This window comes from Petromyzon marinus, unplaced genomic scaffold (assembly GCF_048934315.1).
Source record: "Petromyzon marinus isolate PM22_M1 ecotype Great Lakes invasive population unplaced genomic scaffold, UKy_Petmar_22M1.pri1.0 PM_G_Scaffold_102, whole genome shotgun sequence".
Classification (NCBI taxonomy): Eukaryota; Metazoa; Chordata; class Hyperoartia; order Petromyzontiformes; family Petromyzontidae; genus Petromyzon; species Petromyzon marinus.
In genome coordinates, this window is record NW_027422654.1 from 267436 (window position 1) to 288507 (window position 21072).

The window sequence follows — 21072 nt, forward strand, 5'->3', positions numbered from 1 at the left end:
TATAAAACTCAACGTGTAACCTACTCACGCCGGCTCATGCCCGCCCACACAGTCGAGCATATTTACGGAATACACCACGTGGTGGTGCCGCCGTTGACCCTGGCCATTGACCGAGCAGCCCAACGTTCCTACTACCAGCTCCCTCCGCAGGAGAATCTGTTATGTTATCTTATGGTTGTGCCTCTACGTGCCTTTGGCCTTGCTTTACATACCCTTTAACTCTCTAAACATTGGGCCTCGCTCTTTGGTCCTTTTGGTAAAGTCACGTAGTAGGTATAAAATAAATTAAATCCGCGACATTTCGGGCGCAACACAAGCGTCCGCCGTGAGGTGGGACAACCACAGCAAGAAAACAATTGCTGAAGTGGGCAAAAGGGCTGCTGTGACAAGAGGCTATGTAGGTAAGAGAGGGGTTTAGGAGCCAGGGAGGAGAGAGTGGAGGGGGTGTGGAGTAGGGGCAGTGGAGTGCTGCAAGTGAGTCACATCTAGATTGGGTCTTGCGTTTCATTATAAAGTTACATTTTCCGAAAGCGCACCAATCTGCTCTCATCCGCTTATTTTGTAAGTTTGATCCCAGGCGGCCTTCAGTTTTATGCGTGCCTCTTATGGCAGCCAGGATGCGTTCTTGATAAACGGAACACTTCGTGAAACAGCGCTGTAGGAGGTCATCATAACATGCTTCCAATGGAGATGCATTACCGAATGAGCATTGGTTTTCCTCTGTCCAAATATGAGCACTTTATTGGGGTATCAGTACCCGCCTTAATTATGATACTGTACACATGATAAATGTTTAGAGTTTTTATATGTATTTAAAACAAGTTCAATGGTTACAGACGTAAGAGTTATGCCTGTACATGTGTAGTGGGTTCTTTAAGACAGCGTAGAGACGAATCGGTAGAGGCAATGCTTATTTATTACAAAGGTGCTTAACACAATACAATACAGCCTTCTACTTGAAGGGGTAACGGCCCCTTCACCCGCTGCTGAGGAGGTACGGCTTCGGTCTAACTCGCCCTATTCCTGGGCTAGGGTCTCGGGGTCCTCCGGCTAAGGGGGTCCTAGGGGAGGCTAGTCTGACCTGACCCAGCCAAGGTACAGGTCTCGACCACTGGCCACACGGGACCCATCCCTGATAAGCCACCCACACAGACACACACTCACCTAGCCACCCACACACTCAGTCACTCACTCACCTAGCCACCCACACAGTCACTCACCTAGCCACCCACACACTCAGTCATTCACTCACCTAGCCACCCACACAGTCACTCACCTAGCCACCCACACACTAAGTCATTCACTCACCTAGCCGCACACACACAGTCACTCATTCACGCACTCACCTAGCCACCCACACACTCACTCACCTAGCCACCCACACAGACACACAGTCACTCACCTACCCACCCACACAGACACTGTCACTCATTCACTCACCTAGCCACCCACAGTCACTCACTCACCTAGCCACCCACACAGTCACTCATTCACTCACCTAGCCACCCACACACTCAGTCACTCACTCACCTAGCCACCCACACACTCAGTCACTCACTCACCTAGCCACCCACACACTCAGTCACTCATTCACTCACTCACCTAGCCACCCACACACACTCATTCACACACTCACCTAGCCACCCACACAGTCACTCATTCACTCACTTAGCCACCCACACACTCATACACTCAGTCACTCACCTAGCCACCCACAGACACAGTCACTCATTCACTCAGTGACTCATCTAGCCACCCACACAGTCACTCACCTAGCCACCAACACTCAGTCACTCACCTAGCCACCCACACACTCACTCATTCACTCACTTAGCCACCCACACAGACACTTAGTCACTCATTCAGTCACTCACCTAGCCACCCACAGTCACTCACCTAGCCACCCACACAGTCACTCATTCACGAAGTCACTCACCTAGCCACCCACAGTCACTCATTCACTCACTCACCTAGCCACCCACACACTCAGTCACTCACCTAGCCACCCACACACTCAGTCACTCATTCACTCAGTCACTCACCTAGCCACCCACACACTCATTCACTCAGTCACTCACCTAGCCACCCACACACCCAGTCACTCAGTCACTCACCTAGCCACCCACACACTCAGTCACTCACCTACCCTATGCCCAACTTCCTTCATGTCTCCACGCTCATGTTCAATCGATTCCAGTTCGATGTCAAACATGCATCTCTCCATACTTTTATTTTCAAACACTGTTCTATTTTCTCTTGGGGTTTATATTTGCAAGCGTATTAACCTGCTAAATACACGCACTGTACAGAATGCCAACCCATGTTTTTCAATGGGATTTTCAATGAGTCGGGGTATATTTTTACCAGCCCCCCCCAAAAGGGTCTCTTTGGCATTTATTTCAGAGCTCTCCGTTATGAAATTAAATGGGCAATATTAGTGCCATGGGCTACAGCAAGAAAGGAGCATCACTCGTGGTGGGAGCAAAAACTTTGGCTATGAGCAAGTTGAGAACCCCCCCAAATTGTAAATTAATTGGAGCCGCTAAAGTTACGGCACCCGAGGACTGCCAAGTGAAATCTGGTTTGGGGCTCATGGACAAAATAGCAATGCACACGGCAGACAAACTCGGCAGGTTAAGGAGACTAATCATAATTATTTTAATTTCAACATTCTTCATTTCCACTGCGACCTTTAAAATCTTTCGGTGCAGTCAATATAGAAATCTAAATTAATCCTCCAAAAAATGACAACTAAAATGTAAACGCGTCAATTGCACTTTCGACCTATACCCACGGTTAACTTTCAACAAGAGTGATGGGACATTCACAAATAGTACACAAAGTGACAATGATGTTGACACCGACGTTCAATACGGCATGAAACATGTTGAGTTGTCTTCTATGAAGGCTGGGCAGTAGAGAAGCACAGTTTGAGGGTGTAGAGGTATGGAACATCTGAGAAAATAAAAACAGGGGAGCCACATGACGTCTTCACTGGAGCACACAAAAACTTAAAACAATGAAGCGATTCTTAGGAGGGTCTTTGTCGATGTCAACAAACTCGTTCAGGGAGCTAAGATAACGTTGAGTTGTGATAAGTGAAAGTGCTTGGCTATGTCAACTTTCAATTCCATTCTGTACATGCAAACAACGAAATCCAAATCGCCCATAAATAACAACCTGTTAATATATAATACAACAATCTACAACTGCTTTCGCTTCCTGCAATTTCACCCAAGGCTGCTAGGCAGCCAGTGTACACAGATGGTGCTATGGCAGTGGTTCTTAACCTGGGTTCGATCGAACCCCAGGGGTTCGGTGAGTCGATCTCAGGGGTTCGGCAGAGCCCCCGCCACGGAGGTCCGGACACACTTGAATTATTGTGTAAATTTGTGATGACACACACGGCCCGCTTGGCCATCACTGGCTGCAGATAATCATGCTACACTGCTTGGCCAATCAGCGCTGCGGGGAATTTAGTGCGTACTCAGTAGTCAATGTGTGACTGTTGTTGTCGTACGTCGTGTGATTTCTTTAATATTTTATCCATACTATGTCGGGCAAAAGAAGAAAGTGGTCGGACGAATATGTACAACATGGATTCTCATGTATCACGGAACGTGATGGGAGTGAGCGTCCTATCTGCATGATTTGCAACGCCAAGTTGAGCAACTCTAGTCTTGCACCGGCAAAACTAAAGGAACACTTCTTGAAGCTGCATGGAGACGGGGAATACAAGAACACAACACTTGCTGAATTCAGGGTGAAGAGAGCCAGATTCGATGAAAGGGCCACTCTGCCTGCTCTTGGATTTGTACCTGTTAACAAACCGATCCTGACAGCATCGTACGAAGTTGCTTACCTGATCGCAAAGCAGGGCAAGCCACACACCATTGGTGAAACACTTGTGAAACCAGCTGCATTAAAGATGGCGAATCTGATACTCGGAACAGCGGCCGAAGGTAAATTATCCCAAATTCCCCTTTCAAATGACACCGTCAGTGACAGAATAGAAGATATGAGTAAAGACATCTTGGCTCAAGTAGTCGCGGATCTGATTTCAAGCCCGGCAAAATTCAGCCTTCAACTCGACGAAACCACAGACGTTTCTGATCTAAGCCAGCTTGCTGTTTTTGTACGCTATGTGAAAGACGACATGATAAAAGAAGAGTTTTTATTTTGTAAGCCTCTTACAACAACAACGAAGGCAGCCGATGTGAAGAAGCTTGTGGATGACTTCTTCAGAGACAACAATCTTTCATGGGATATGGTTTCTGCAATTTGTACGGACGGAGCTCCAGTCATGCTGGGAAGAAAGTCTGGTTTTGGTGCGCTAGTAAAGGCCGATGCACCACACATCATTGTGACGCATTGTATTCTGCACAGGCATGCGTTGGCAACAAAAACCTTACCTCCAAAAATGGCAGAAGTATTAAAAACTGTGGTGGAATGTGTGAACTATGTGCGAAAAAGTGCTCTGAGGCACCGCATCTTCAGTGAGCTGTGTAAAGAAATGGGCTCTGAATTTGAGGTACTTCTGCTCCATTCTAATATTCGGTGGTTATCCCGGGGACAGGTGCTGAATCGTGTTTTTGCCATGCGTGTGGAATTAGCCCTGTTTTTGCAAGAGCACCAACACTGCCATGCAGATTGCTTCAAAAATCCTGAGTTCATTCTCATTTTAGCGTACATGGCTGATATATTCGCAGCTCTCAATCATCTCAATCAGCAGATGCAGGGTGGTGGAGTCAATATCATGGAAGCGGAAGAACACCTGAAGGCTTTTCAAAAAAAGCTACCGTTATGGAAACGACGAACAGAGAACAATAACTTCGCAAACTTCCCGCTTCTGGACGACTTTGCAAGTAAGATCGAAGATGTGTCTGGAATCGGAGATATTTCTGTATCCACGGAACTGAAGCAAACAATTGCCACGCACTTAGATGAGCTTGCAAAGTCTCTCGACGGATATTTTCCTACAAGAGAGTCATATCCAGCATGGGTGAGACAGCCGTTCACGTTTGCTGTTGAAACAGCAGATGTCAATGATGAATTCCTCGACTAAATCATTGAAATTCAGCAGAGCCAGGTTCAACAGCAACTCTTCAGAACAACAACGCTCTCAACGTTTTGGGTGTCGACAAATGAACAAGTATCCAGTTATTGCTAAGAAAGCCCTGGATTTTTTTATACCATTTGTTACAACATATCTTTGTGAGCAATCCTTTTCGAGGATGCTGGACATAAAAACGAAGAAAAGGAACAGACTTTGCTGTGAAAATGACATGAGAGTGGCACTTGCCAAGGTGAAGCCACGCATATCTGAACTGATCTCTCAAAGGCAACAGCAGAAGTCACATTGATTTCCAGGTATGTAATTTGTTGTGAGTTTATGCATTGTGTTGGTTTTATTCTTTGAACAAGGTAATGTTCATGCACGGCTCATTTTGTGTACCAGTAAAAAACATATCTATGTCTTGAATTTGAAAAAAATCACATTTTATTTTTCACTAAAGAGGGGTTCGGTGAATGCGCATATGAAACTGGTGGGGTTCGGTACCTCCAACAAGGTTAAGAACCACTGTGCTATGGTAATAACAAGCGCCCCCCCCAAATCTGAACATTAGGTGCTCAACAGAGCGTACGACCAAAGATTTGCCGATAATGCAGCACCGCTTCAATGTCATCGCACCAACACAAATGGCCAACACCCCACAACTTACTTGCGTTCTTCAGGGGGTGATGGTTAATGCACGCCAGAGCCTCCATGGCATCGTTCTTGGTCTCCCACTCCATCAGGCCGGACACGCTCCTATCGGCTGGACACGTGGATGGACCGTCGCTCATGGAGTCATTTGGGTCGTGTAAAACGCAACACCCTTCGCCATTTTGATTTAAAGCTTTCGTGACTGCAGGGATTCATATTCTTGGTTCTTTCGGTAAAGTCACCACCACGTAGAAGGGAAACAATAAAATAATAAAAATATAAAATAAAATTCTCACGACGTTTCGACTGCAACACAAGCAATCATCATCAGGTGTGAAAACCACAGCAAGAAAATTTTAAAAAAGTGGCGGTTATTTTTAACGTTAGCACCACGGAGAGCGATTTGGCAGTTGTTCAGATGGACGAGTCCATCTATGTTCTGAAAAGAGGAGGGGGGAGACGAAAATAATGGATGCGGTCTGAAAGCCACCGTAAGCGTGAACGATCAATTAAGACCCGAAATGGTTTATCAAATCCTTCCAATTATTGCTAAGCCAGAATCAATCTTCTCGGTTGAAATTGTCTGTGTTTGTATATATTTATTATTTTGTTGTTTCCCTTCTACGTGACTTTACCTAAAGAACCAAGAATATGAAACCCTTTGCCATGTTTAAAGGGTGGTGCCAGTCGTGGGTGAATTTCTGCAGCAGGAAGGCTTCAGTCCGATGCCTTGGCTACGCTAACACGGTCCAGTCAGCTTGGGCGCGAGTGAATAGCAAGGACTGCTCTCGGGAGAGAATTTCTCACAGGGTTTCTTGAGCATGGCCTCATAGCACACGTTGCAGATCATCTGGTGTCGTGCTGTAAATCAAGCGACGATTGCATGGAGAATACAGTACACGATTTATTCTGTGCCATGACACGTAAGATAAATAATAAACATACTTTGCGGGACTTACTTTTTCCAGAAAACACTTTGAAAGAGCGGGGCCTCGCAATCGACATTTCGTCGCACAGCTGCGGGGACAGAACGGGCGGCGTTCACGTTATAGTTGGTAACAGTTAACGTGCACCGGTAAAGCATTCGGGAGATGTCATTTTAATTGCAGGCACAAATCCCGTTGTCCATTTTTTAATTTACATTCGCCAGCTTTGGAGCAGTCTTTCAAAGTGCTCAGATTATTGTGAACACCAAGCATAGACTCAGGGGGAATGCAACCATTTGCAGAAACAATGTCCAAAGACTGAAATGTAAACCTTTCGAATACGAATATGAATCGTAATGTATTAAACAGGACAAATTAACGCGAGGTGTTGTCTAGTCTGTAACAAAAAAGTCCCTTTGGAACATCGACTGCATTATTTATACATCTTATGTTTTAAGCGCTGAAAGGAAACTACATTACACCATTTTACATTTGTCCCGTCACAGGAAACGTGTCATTGGCCACCACAAACTCCACAACATCAATAGGCTCATCTTAAAAACCCACGATTGTTTCATGTGCAAAATTTGGACTTGAATATTTATAAAAGCTTCACCTGGGAAAACTTTTAAAGAAACCGAACGCGCTCCCCTTCTGCGCTGCTGGCAGCAGGCTGAAGGGGCGGCGGGGGCACGAACCTGCGCGAACATCTCGGACGTGATGTCCGTGGGCGCGTTGAAGAAGTGCAGCACCGCGGTGGGACGCTGGTTGCGGTTCTTCGCCGCCTTCTCGCTGTCGGCGTAGCGGTGGTTGTGAGAACCTGCGTAGTCCCTGTAGCTGTCGGTGCCGTCCGGCAGCTCGAACGCCTGGCCCGGCACAATCGACCGCTGCCTCGACACGCTGCCGAGACGAGGGCGGAAGGGAGGGAATAGCGCGAAGAAACTGTTTTTAGTTTTTATTTTATCACGTTCCAAATTTCACGTGCTCTTTGGTTCGATTCGGTAAAGTCACGTGGGTAAAAAATAAAATAACAAAAAATCACGACGTTTCGGCCACAACACAAGTGGCCTTCATCAGGTGAAGGGACCGGACTGTCCAGAGGACAGCGTTGGAGTGAAGACAGCAAGCCCAGGTCGCGTCCTTTAAGCTTGTGATCGCGGCATCTTTTGAGGAAGGTCAGCGTCTCGATGAGCTTTGACTTCTTGTCCCGTTGTCTGTTGAAAGCTCTAACAGATAGGTGAAAGCCCTCCCCGTAAAGCTTCAAATCTAGAATCCAAATTTCACGTTCGCTATTTCAATAAAGGCCCTCCCCGTAAAGCTTCAAATCTAGAATCTAAATTTCATGTTCGCCACTTCAATAAAGGCTCTGGACAGCAAGTCACCGGGGTCCTCGTGAGCTGTGACGAGTGTTTCGTTCACGGTATTCATCAGCTCTCTTTTTCACCGTCCTAAAATTTAGTCACTTGCACTAAATATTTACTAAAGTTGTCTTCTCTAAATGGAAAGCAGTATCCAATTACATTAACAGGATATGACGAGTTACATTTACCAATTTAACACGGGAACAAAAAGGCTCACCAGAGGTTGATTTTATTTCCAAAGATCTGAGACATATTGAGGTGAAAAACCGCCCTGTGCACGGCGTACTGATCTCCCATCTCGACCATGGCGGCTCCCGGCTTGCTCTTCAGGAACTTAACCTACAAAAATAACAACCCGTAAGACGGTTCAGCATCGCGCAATCTTGCACGAAAATATCTACAAGTTTCGTTGTAACGCATTGTTGAAATGTGAAGTGTTGGCCGAGGGGCCATTAGAAAACATGCACAAAGAACACTTCGCATTGGGTACATTTTTGTAAAGAAAATGACCAAATGTGTATGTTGTCAATCGGTGAACAAATTTGGTCGTGTGAATCTCCCACTTTATATAACACGATCAGCGCACGACGTGCACCACACGCGTGCGTACGCATTGCACCGCGGTTGAACCTTTGGAAGAAAAAAAACAGGGACTCATTTCAAAGCAGGTGCGCGCAACACCCAGCGAAGGCACCTTCTCCACGTCGCCGAAGAGGCAGAGGATGTTAAACACGCGGTCGCAGTTGAAGCGTTCGGCGTCCAAGTCGTACACAATGAGGACCTTGTTGTCGGCCTGCTGGTTCATCATGGCTTGCACGTGCTGGCCCTGGGTACCACCCTGGGGCCCAACCTGGTTGCCCATGCCTACTCCCATGCCCATTCCTCCCCCACCGCCCATGCCGTCGCGGCCAGATCCGTAGTCGACGCCCGGTGGTGGTGGCTGCTGGTGGCCTGTGACGCAAACACACAAGAGGGGGAAACGCATAGTGAACTAGCTGAAACTCTCTAAACTTCTCTGAAAAACAGATTTATGACAACCATCATCTTACACACGTGTGCCCTTTCCTATAAGGTCAGGTAACCCAGGAATCACCACTCTACTCCTTGGAGACACTGGAAAACATTGGTCCAGAAGACTCAGTTGCCTAGGGAATAGACTAAACTAGTTTTTATTTTAGGTTGAGGGCCACCAAGCTAGAGCTCTTATTCAGCATAGCTTGTTTTAAATACCCAATACATCTGATAGCTATTGGAAATATCGTCTCTTAAAACACAAAGCAACTCATACGTTGCAATTGTTAATCGCAAAAAAAGGTTTTTAGGATGCACCTTAACACTAATTCCAAATAAGAAATGTTCTCAACAGGCAGCAGGTTCTTTCAATCTGACAGCAAGCTGAAGGAAACCGAAATTATAGCATTCGCAACAAGGGGATTACCTCCACAGTCGCCACCACCGCAAGCGTGTGCTTTGGGATGGTCGCCAAGGAGAGACGTTTGCTTCGCTGGCATCATTGCATTGTCCTCTGAAAACAACAAAAAAAACGATCACCAAATTCACCCACGGGAAACATAAGCGCTCATTGCTGCACAAAATAAGGACAATCCAAAAAATGCATTCTGCACCCAGAACATTCACATGACCAACACATTAAGAAATTCCGGGCACACTCCACACGGGGGTGCGCTGCGTCTGTCGATAAAAACAATTGGCGGTATTTTTAAAATGCAGATTTCACATGGCGCAACATAAATAACGAGCACCATACAAAATACAGCGCGTAAAGAAACGCTCATCGCAAGAAGAAGAAAAAACAAAATTTATTGGAGGTGTACAGATGCACGCGACAAATTGTTCCGAGGTGCGGCGTCAGCGAGTGTCCGTGGTTGCCGCCTGCGATGCCCGCTCGTTTCTTACCCAGTCTACGCTTCGACGGGAACACAAAGTTGCCCAGAGTCGGGCGGCGGCTGACGACCCATCGCGAGGAGGATGCAACAGAAAGGCCGGCGCCTTCTTTCCTGCGCCAACAGCAGTCACGCTCGGCACAAATGGACCCCCCCGCGTTGTCCGTGCCACCGCACCTCTCGCTCTCCGGCGACCCTTTTTGGTTTGGGGCTTAAAATTGGGACGCTTGAAGTGGGCGACGGGGCCTTACGAACCTTTAAAATGAAAAAGATCGCCGCTTATAAACCGATGCGAAATGCGTTGTCTGGCATCAGCAATGTCAAAAGCCTCGTTTGCAAACAAAACTTTAGCAAGGCAGTCTAAACGTACGAGCGTGGAGGTAAATTCTCACCAACGGAGCGATTTTAAGCCCCAAACGCATCGGCACGCGTTCCGTTTGGCTTATTTCCAAGTCCCGTTCGCGGTGAATGCGGGCTTTCGTCGCTCCCGGCTTCTTCGCGGCGGTTCTGGTGCTTTGCCGGTCTGTCAGCGCCGTGTCCCCCGGTGCCTGCGGCTGGACGTGGGTTATCCGATGGCCTCTGCCAAGCGGCACGTGGCGGTTGCGGTGCAGCGGACGCGGCGTGCTGCGCTGCAGGCGTGGGGGGCGCGGGTCGGCCGTGCGTGTCACAGCGGCGGCGGCGTGTTGGTTGCTTGGTCCCCGGTGCCTCCCAAGTGCCGACGAGGATGTCGCCAATGTCGCCGTTCGTGTCGTCGCCGTTCACGTCGGTGGCTGTTGGCTGCCGGGCGCTTTATTGCTCGTGTGTTGCTTGCAAATTGCCTCCGTGTGCTTCTGTGTGCGGCAATGCTCGCAGATGCTCCTTGTAGCGTTGATGTTGGGAGTGAGGAAAATACTCTTCGAAGCGTTTACGGAAATTTGGCGATAAAATCAAACCGCACCGTGTCCCTGAAGCTCCCTTGATAAAGTGGCGAGACTTACCTCTTCGGAAACTAATATCTGTGCGTACGCACAATGTACTCGGGACAAAGATACATTTTCCTGTTCAGGCTCAATCGTACCAAATTAAAAGGGTTACTTTATAATAAGTGATATTTTCAATCGTAAATATCGGCTTTTCTGACATCCTCTAAGCTTCTCCGCTTAGTATCCAGACACCACATAATGCAGTCAAGGTTTCTCAACCCTACAAAATATAAAAACGCAACGTGCAATGTCCACCTCAAATATGCCAGTGAAAGTTGGCATCTACTTCTGATCCAACAGACACACACCCTGGTAAATCTAAATACAAAGTAAAACCTTGGATTGCGAGTAACTTGGTCTGCGAGTGTTTTGCAAGACGAGTTAAAATTGTAAATAAATATTAACTTGATAAACGAGCGAGGTCTTGCAATACGAGTAGTGTACGTGTAGACACGCTTTGTACTGCCCAGCGTCACGTGATCACACAACTGGTAGACGTGTAGACACGCTTTGTACTGCCGTGAGTCACGTGATCACACAACTGATAGACGAGTGTTATGATGTACGAGCGCTTTGGATTACAAACACGTTCCCGGAACAAATTATGCTCGTAATGCAAGGTTTTACACTGTAGTGTAAAAATGACCAGCCTTGATACACCCGAACAACCGAGTACCCGCCTATGGGCCACATGCACTTGACGTTGGGAAAATCTTCAAAGCTGATCAAAATCTAAAACGCCACCAACTTAATGGCAATGTCTATCGCATGTCCAGTACCAGGGCAACAGCTTTAATGGTAACAAAAAAACTAATCCAATGGATTATTGAACACTCCAACAGCCACATGCCTCCTTGTGAATCCTGTTCTTCACAACATTCACTTAAACTGCCACATTGTTGTGAAGGGTTAACTAGAAAAACAAAGTACACGGGCAGGAGTTTAAAACCAATCTGCCCAGAGTAAACTACGCAAGCTTAGCATGGGCTAAAAAAACACAAAGATTATTTAGTTATATGTTGCGCTAGCTGTTACTACCCGGCTTCGCCCGGGACTTGGATCCACCATGCCCGGCCGCCTTTGTCTCCCCAGTGGCGATGTTCACACACCACAGCAGTTACTCGTTTGAGGCTGAGTCGACCTAGGGGAGGCCCAGGACCGGTTAAAATAATCGTCACCGGTGGTGGCGGTGAGCGGGAATCGAACTTGGGTCGCCGGGTTCGTAGCGCAGCGTAGCGCTAACCGCTACACTACGGGTCACGTGACAGATTTGACGTCACAGCTCACTTGCCGTGCAAAAAATAAATGCATTATCGAGCTCCCCCCCCCCCCAAAAAAGAAAAGTGTATTTGTGTAATGTTTGCACGGTGTACAGTCTGGAAAGTACCCACATGGCAAATTTCCAGTTTGTTGCATGTCGGGAAGTACGCTAAACATTTTGAACAGACACACACAATCACAACTTTGCCTTTTATATATATGGAGAAGATAGGTATAAACGAAAATAACCTTGACCAGCTCTACACAATTGCAGTGATTGCATGTTTGATACAGAAGAGGGGAGTGGCGTTTCAAATAACTTCCTGTGACATCGACCAAGTTCTGTAGATTGTAAACAGTACACCAATGTGCTTCAAGACAACCAAGTGTCTGCAGGTGTGACATTTTTCTGCAACCAAAATCTCAAGTGCAGAAGCTGCATTATCCTCTTGAGAACGCTCCAAACTTCCCCCTCTACTTGGCCACGGATCTTCAAGTATAACACGGCAAAGCCGGCTGCGTACAGAAATAGTCAATGCCTGTTTCATCACGCCGTGCACACCCCCCATCCCTTGCGTTAAAAACGTCACCCCCCCCCCACACACCGAGGGCTCACCACCACCAGCTGTCGAGAGAGCGCGGCTCTGGTATGCTCAATATTGGTCTTACCTTGCTTGAGGCCAGGGTTGGTGAAGTCCCAGGTCTCAGAGTCATTTTTAAACACATTCAGACGCGTCGCCTGTAAAGAGGACACAGCAGGGGGAAAAGATAAACATTATTCGTGGCCAGCATATAGGGCATAGATGCTCGGAAAAAAATTATATAACTTTAGAACCTTCTTTGGTTCTTTCGGTAAAGTCATCACGTAGAATGAGGATAAAATAATAAACTAAAACAATAAAAGTCTCACGACGTTTCGGCCACAACACAAGTGGCCTTCTTCAGGTGAAAGGAAGAAACCTGTCGTCCCGACCTTGTGTTGTGGCCGAAACGTCGTGAGAATTTTATTGTGTTATTTTATTATTTTATTCTCATTCTACGTGGTGGTGACTTTACCTGAAAGAACCAAAGAAGATGAATCTTTGCAGTCACGAAAGCTTTAAATCGAAACTTTAGAACCATTTAAAATGTACAAGCATAATAATTATTAAGCAAGTCATTACCCCCGAGACAATTACGGCACGCAACTTGCGGTGAAACCGAGGTACTTAACGCAACCCTTCACCTCCTGGGAGATGAATGAATAAGAGCTGCCACACGTAGGAAGTCAACGGTAAGCTAAACTTTCGCGCCGTACGTAGCAAAAGCGTGCTTCTTCTTTGGTTTTGCAGTCACGAAAGCTTTAAATCGAAATAAAAGCGTGCTTATCGGAGTTGTGGGAAACAGTGGCCATTCTGCCACCGTTTTTTTTTAAGATCACGTGTTGATTATCCCTCTTCGTTGGAACAAGCTCCCTTCGTGTTTGCAGATAAAAATCGCTAACCCTCGGTGGCCTATTTAAATTCCAAACTTGTTTAATTGCACATAAGTTTGGCATGCTCTGCCTAACTTGGTATTATTTATTCGCGGTGTTCCTCGTGTACTGTGAAGCATTAGCCTTGATCGTATACCTCAAAAATGTTGAAGTGCCATAACCCCGTTATGAAAATGATGCATTCGTTATTACTGTTCTGTAATTTTATTTCCTGCTAACAATGTAACATCTCCCCTCAGGTACTCTGCAGGTCTCGCAAAGCAGCCTATGGCTGAATGTTAATCACCCGTCACCAAATAAAATTGAATTAAAAACCAACTCTACCCTTCCCACTGGATGCGAATTTTCCACTAACTGGCTCAGGGCACTGGCTCAGATGAGAACCACCCTCACGGTAATATCAATTGGGAAAAGTTTGACTTTAGACAACGGCAAGGATGACCGTCATGCACAATGGGTTGTTGTAGGTTGTGGGGCTGTGTGGTGGGCAGCTGTAAAACCCATTGGGTGCATTGTATTTCTATGCTGCCACAAAATATGCTACACTCCTTTACCCCGCACACAAGTCAAATAACCCCACAACAGGCGTCGAGTGCGGAAGCCCTCATCTGGCAATGAATTGCCGTGTGTATTCAGCATTATTTGCTCACCAAAGTGGTCAATTCAGAATATTAAATTAATCTTTGGTCTGCGGGTGAAAAAACCCAGGTTGTGGTGCACACACTTGTGAATGTACAAAGTATCAGTTGTACTTGCCCTCGCATAGTCCACTATAAGAGTACAGCAGCCCGAATAGATGTCTGCTCCATTCAGAGATGAGTTCGCTCTCTCGGCGCTCTCAACCGAAACAAACGTGGCCAAAAATTAAGGAAAACACGACCATTTCATTTTAAAAACAATACATTTAGCATCTCCAAAATAACACGTAAAATTACGTGAATGGCGGACGTGTCGTTACGGTTATGCATCTCGTTGAAAGGATATTCCACAAAGGCCTGCAGGCCATTCTTCCTGAAGATCACAATGCGTTGCAGAGGCCCAAATGGTTTGCAAATGTTGTAAAGCACATCCTGCAGGACCACATGGAGCACACAAACGCAGCGAGGTGATTTTGCACGCATTACCAAGTAAATTTGAAAAGCTTTTTTTCCAGTGAATTTTTAAGATCGAGCCATACAGGACATCAACGCTTTCCAAAATCAACATTAGGTCTATTTTTTTTTATTCAATGCCATTGGTAGACTTCAAAGCACAAACAAAAAACACGACTTCAATTGCCTCAAATGAACCAAAGGATCGATGTAATTTCCTTAGAAAAAGCCATTCACTGTAATCCAAAACGGATATAATTTCACTCGTAAAAATGAAACACGCGTGTGTGTGCGCGCGTGTGCGCATGGCACACCCGACAAATTATTCACGCGTGAATGTCTAGCTGCTGTGAGCGTAACAATGCCCACCGTGGTGATGGGGTAGATGGGGTTGAGGATGGTGAAGAGCAGGACGTGGTTGCTGTTGCCGTTATCCCCCGGGACGCCAGGGCGCCAAAGCTTCTGGCTGGTAGAGAAGTTAAAATAGGCCGGCTGCCCGCACACGTAGACGGAGCCCGTGGACGAGTAGTCGACGCAGCTGCGGGAGCTCTCCGGGTCTTCAAACTCCACCAGTGCCTGCCGCGTCTTGGGCATCATCACCGCGTAGCTGCACGGAGGGAGCGATTCAAACGAGTGCCGTTATTCAAAGATGTGGCCGACTTTAAAACGCGTGCCTGTTGTTGTTGATGTTAAACACGAGGTTGGTCTGCTCCAAGTCACCTCATTTGATCTCAAGAAATGTTTCAATGCATGCAACGGAGTGGAGACTGGTTGGATGCAGGTTAGATGCCACGTCCCATTTCAGTTTGGCAGTGTAGTGCGTTGGAATTGAATGTACTGTAACAATATAATTAGATTTAGAATACATCTTGAGGGTAATGTAGTCTTCTTCTATCGATGTATCACCTGATAAAGGAAGCCTCTTCAAACGTACATAAACAAGGTATGTGTGCACCATTTCAATACAAGATATTAATTTTTAACACGGTTACTAATCACATTTGAACGTGTGCCGCTTTTGTCAGATGGCACAACAAAAGCAGCAGCGGCACTTTAATTCGGAGGGAATTCGTGACTTGGGAAAATTGAAAAACAAACGGTTTTTTGTTTCGATTTAAAGCTTTCGTGACTGCAAGGATTAATCTTCTTTGGTTCTTTCGGTAAAGTCACCAACACGTAGAATGAGAATAAAATAATACAATAAAATAACACAATTCTCACGACGTTTCGGCCACAACACAAGTGGCCTTCATCAGGTGAAGGGACGAGACTGTCCCATTTCAGTTTGGCAGTCTCGTCCCTTCACCTGATGAAGGCCGCTTGTGTCGTAGCCCGAAACGTCGTGAGAATTTTATCGTGTTATTTTAATTTTGATCGATTTATTATTTTATTCTCATTCTACGCGGTGGTGACTTTACCGAAAGAACCCCAAAGAAGATGAAGCGGTTTTTGGTTGGTCACTTCAGGCTGTAAAGGCCCCGAGTAAGCCACGCACGGCGTCGCCGATCACGCCGTGACGTGGGCAACGCCGCGCCCTCTCGTCCACCGCCACACGCGGCCACGGCTTTTTATTTACGGAAGTGGTTCTTGAGCTTTAACCTGCAGCCTTGCCACCCCCCTTTGGTTCTCAATATTTTTTTTCAAACGTACAATGTTTATTAATTTAGAGGTTTGATGGAACAAAGTAGCAGTGCTTACGTGCCCGTGCTCAATGTGTTTCGATGATTTACCTTGTTAAAAATAATCTGGCATGTCTTGCGCCCCCAGAAAGGGCATCTCCCACCCCGTGCTTAAGAACCATCGAGTATTTTCGTGTTATGCAATTTCTTGAGTTGTCGAAGCGAAAATCGGTAATATTCGAATTTCCAAGGTCTACGTTCACTCCACGTCCGCAAACACCACCACCACAACAATAATAACAATAACAACAATAATAACAATAATAATAACAACAATAATAATAACAACAATAATAACACCAATAATAATAACAACTATAATAACAATAATCTTTGTTTTTTTCGGTAAAGTCACGTATAAATAAGAAATAATAAAATAACATAATAGCATACGACGTTTCGGTTGCAACACAAGCAGCCATCATCAGGTACAGAAGAGCTAAATTTACGAGAGAGGGGAGACACATAACCTCAGATGTATATACAGACACCCAAGTAGGGGGGAACTAACACCGACACAATAGGGGACACAGAGAGAGAAGCATACCAAACAGACAAGAGTTTAGCAGAATTTGGAAACCAAATAAAGCAACACAGACGGTCGGTCAAAACACAATTAACGCAAAGCCTGGTTGATTACGTTATTTCAAAGATTGCTAAATTGCAAGTTAAGTATGAAATTTAAGATACAGACGGCACACACACACATAGACATTCAAGTAGAGCGGACCAGCACAGGTACAAGCACACAGTGAAGTCGCCTTAAATAGGCAGAGAAGGCAAGGCTGAGAGACAATGGGACATATTAGCATGAGAAGGCAAGGCTGAGAGACAATGGGACATTTTAGCATGAGGTATGCATAGAGCAAAGTGGAGCACGGCAGCAAACATTCGGAAGCACCAAGACCGACACACAAGCAGAGACAGCACAGAGAAACAAATCCAAGCACAGACACAAAGGCAGATACACAAGCAGAGACAACACACAGACAACACAAGACAACACAAAGACAGACACAAAGATACAGACCTTATACCTCCCCGTAGAGGCGGTTTAAACTTGGTTCAAAGCTTTCGTGACTGCAGGAATTAATCTTTGGTGTTTTCGGTAAACAACAATAATAACAATAATAATACAGCTTCCTTCCCCATGCGGGCAACGGTCACCACCGACTGGTCACCTGACTAGGCCAAAGTGCCGCACGGCCTCCACGAGGTCCGACTCGAGGGCTGTGTCCAAGAGTCCCCGCACGTGAACCACACCCGACGGTGGGGGCTTGTGTGGGTCCTCAAACGTGTCCTGTGCACGTCGGCAAGGAAGCAAACTCAACACGACTATTGTGCAAAGCTGTTGTTTCCTCCTATACCGAGAAGACAGTTTTCAGTTTCATTTATTTGGTATAGCCCTGTGAGCCATTCGGCTCTTGAATCGGGTGCAACCGCAACAAACAAAAACATGAACAAGAAAAACATCTTACAGTGATTATGTGACTGTGCAAACAGAAAATCCAAGAAAAAACAGCAAAATAATCCTTGAAATAGCACCGTACACCAACGCTGTGTGCAAAAATCCCAGTGGGATGCAAGTCAAACAACAACAACAACCACAAGACAACTTAGATTAAGGCCATCAGTCTAACTCCGTACTACAACAAAACAAACATGGCCAAACCATAAAACTTTTTCAAAATCAAAATAAAGCCACGGCTAACATCGCCGGCAAGTGATATCGGAGCAGATGCAGACACTTGCATTAAAAGGGTTTTTAAATCTGCATCCGTTTGGCAAAAAATGGCCATAGCTCAGTGCCATCATTTCAGTAATCGCTAAGAACGTTCGCGAGTTTAACTTTAAATCTAAACGGCCCTCGAGTTACAAACTCTGGAACTCGCATCCCCCACCGCCAGGTGCGCTTTTGTAGACGCTGTAAAGTTTTATTATTCCGCAAAGTTTTTAATCACATTGGGGAGGGTCGAAGAGCTACCCCACGACGCCATCGCGTGGGACATTTAACACATCGGTATTTTAACTTAATTAGTATTTTAACTTTTGATTTAAAGCTTTCGTGACTGCAGGGATTAATATTCTTGGTTCTTCTGGTAAAGTCACCACGTAGAAGAGAAACAATAAAATAATAAAAATATAAAACAATACAATTCTCACGACGTTTTGACTGCAACACAAGAAGCAATCATCGTCAGGTGTGAAAACCACAGCAAGAAAATTTGAATAAAAGTGGCGTTTTTTTAACGTCAGCACCACGGAGAGCGATTTGAGAGTTTGTTCAGATGGACGAGTCCATCTATGTTCTGAAAAGAGGAGGGGGGAGACGAAAATAATGGATGCGGTCTGAAAGCCACCGTAAGCGTGAACAATTAAGACCCGAAATGGTTTATCAAATCCTTCCAATGATTGCTAAGCCAGAATCCATCTTCTCGGTTGAAATTGTCTCTGTGCTTGTATATGTGGATAGCCTCATGAACGAATCTCTCCTGGTAGGCAATGTTTTTATTCGTGGTCCGCCAGGAAGTGTCTAACTGTGTCGTTGGCCTGACTGGATGTGCTTCACGTAATGTTGTTTCAGGTTTGTTGAATTCTCGTCTCTCATCTTTTGCTGTATTTACCTCCGTGATTTGTTCTTGACACCTGATGAAGATCGCTTGCGTTGTGATCGAAACGTCGTGATTGTTTTTTGTTTTAATATAATTTTATTGTATTTCTACATACGTGACTTTACCGAAAAAAACAATGAGTAATGTTTTTATTGTTTCATATTTTTATTATTTTAGTTCAGTGCAAAGAGAATACACACCCTTAGAAGAGAAAACGCCGTCTAAAAAAATTACACTGGAAATAGCCCAAAGTGTTAACGAACACGAAATCCACGTTTACCAAAACGCGTTTTACTGAACGTAAGCAGAGCCTAGCGATGCTGTGGTCCGCGTGGTCCATCCCCAACACCAAGAAGCTCTTCGCAACGGCACTGGAATCTGCGAGTTACAAAGCTAAACAATCACGTTAAATAATATAAACACGGCTGGTGGTGGTGGTGGCACGTCGCCTGAGTGAAGCCTCTGGCCCAGGCCTCACAACGAGGCTCTGGGCGAGGAGGCGTAAAATAAACATCTTCTCGTTATAAAAAACACCTCGTCAAGTCGCTCGTCACTGACGCTCACCATCGCGCCCGCCTGGACGCGGTCGTTGCCTTCGCCATTGACTCCCAGGCGCTTGGCCGCGTGCCGGGCGGCGGAGGCGGCGGCGGTGGTCGACATCGTGATGGCGTGGAGCGCCGGAGGGAATCGATTCGCGATCCTGTCGCTCAAAAACGATGCCCGCGCGGATCGCCGAGCGTCAGCGGCAGCAGCGGGCGGCGGCGGCGGGGCGATTCCAACGCGTGACATCGATTCTCGGATCGATGTGGCCTCTGGCGATGTTCGCGCGGCTTGGTGTGACCCCACAGCCACTCGTCACGTGATGCCTCTCTCGGCCGACTGGGGCCGGCGACGGAGATCTGAAGCAGTCGTGGGCCTCCCCCTAGGTCGGACTCGGACTACAATTAAATTTGATTATATTTTTATAATATTAAATAAATAATAATAAATGATAAATAATAAATGATAAATAAAAATAATCAAATTTGATTATTGTAAAATCATTATAAATAAATAAAAAAATCCAATAATCACATTTTATTACTTTTAAATAAGAATAAATAAAAACCAAATTTTATTATTTTTAAAATAAGATTAAATAAATAAAAAACATACATTAAAATAATAAAATTTGATTGTTTTAAATAATAAAGAAATATACATTATAAGTTAAAATAATCAAATTGGATTATTTTTAAATAATGATTAAATAATAAAATAATTGACGTATTTCGATCACTTTTACATAATAAGTAAAGGCAGAAATATTTAATTAATAATTTAGCCTTTCTTTATAACCACATTTTTATATTTTAAAATAATAATAAATAAAACTTACAAATAATCACATTTGATTATTTTAAATAATAAGTAAATAAAATTTCGTTTAAAATTTAACTAATCAAATTTGATTATATTTAAATAAGAATAAATAAATAAAAATAATGAAATCTGATTATTATATGAATTAAAAAAAGAGGGATGACATTGTCATCCTCTCAGCCGACAAGGTCAATGCCACTGTCATCATGGATAAAATAGAATATAACAACAAAATTAAAGAATTACTCAATGATGGTAGCTATACAAAAATAAAAAGAGATCCCACCAACAGCCTCGTCATACAAACCAAAATCATTTCTGATTCAACCACATTAATTGATCAAACCAAACAGTTCTCGTTGAAACCTTCTGCTGCCAGGCCACCAAGATTATACGGCTTACCAAAAATACATGAAGTAGCACCCTTCGTCCCATCGTCTCTACTACAGTGAGGGAAAAAAGTATTTGATCCCCCGCTGATTTTGTACGTTTGCCCACTGACTCAACACTGCCCATAGACTCAACACTGCACCATAGACTCAACACTGCACCACCATAGACTCAACACTGTACCATAGACTCAGCACTGCACCATAGACTCAACACCGCACCATAGACTCAACACTGCCCATAGACTCAACACTGCACCATAGACTCAACACTGCACCATAGACTCAACACTGCACCATAGACTCAACACTGCACCATAGACTCAACACTGCCCATAGACTCAA

At 45.2% G+C, this 21072-nt stretch overlaps 1 protein-coding gene across 3 annotated transcripts; it reads right to left on the bottom strand.

Annotated features, from left to right (window-relative positions):
• Positions 1–2211: 2211 nt before the first annotated feature.
• Positions 2212–19666, bottom strand: LOC142908814 (heterogeneous nuclear ribonucleoprotein L-like). 3 transcript variants are annotated; one of them, XM_076059430.1, is made up of 13 exons: positions 19541–19651; positions 17546–17664; positions 15055–15292; positions 14579–14664; positions 14351–14447; positions 12790–12859; positions 9433–9519; positions 8689–8945; positions 8212–8333; positions 7332–7533; positions 6667–6724; positions 5724–5819; positions 2212–2955 (listed from the first exon to the last, which is right to left on the bottom strand). In XM_076059430.1, exons 1-13 carry the CDS (start codon positions 19634–19636, stop codon positions 2900–2902), a joined length of 1584 nt encoding a protein of 527 aa, XP_075915545.1. In that variant the 5' UTR covers positions 19637–19651; the 3' UTR covers positions 2212–2899. The 3 variants fall into 3 exon arrangements, with proteins under 3 accessions (XP_075915545.1, XP_075915547.1, XP_075915546.1); XM_076059432.1 differs by lacking the exon at positions 17546–17664 and having other exon boundaries at positions 19541–19666; XM_076059431.1 differs by lacking the exons at positions 2212–2955; positions 8212–8333 and having other exon boundaries at positions 5730–5819.
• Positions 19667–21072: the final 1406 nt, after the last annotated feature.

What these genes read in the sequence shown, in the direction of transcription:
- LOC142908814 (XM_076059430.1), bottom strand. Translation starts at nt 19,636, where the DNA reads ATGTCGACCACCGCCGCCGCCTCCGCCGCCCGGCACGCGGCCAAGCGC. An exon ending in TCTTCGGCGACGTGGAGAAG is followed by an intron (nt 8,334 to 8,688) that starts GTGCCTTCGCTG and finishes TTATTTTTGTAG; the next exon opens with GTTAAGTTCCTGAAGAGCAA. An exon ending in TCACCCCCTGAAGAACGCAA is followed by an intron (nt 2,956 to 5,723) that starts GTAAGTTGTGGG and finishes TTATTTTCTCAG; the next exon opens with ATGTTCCATACCTCTACACC.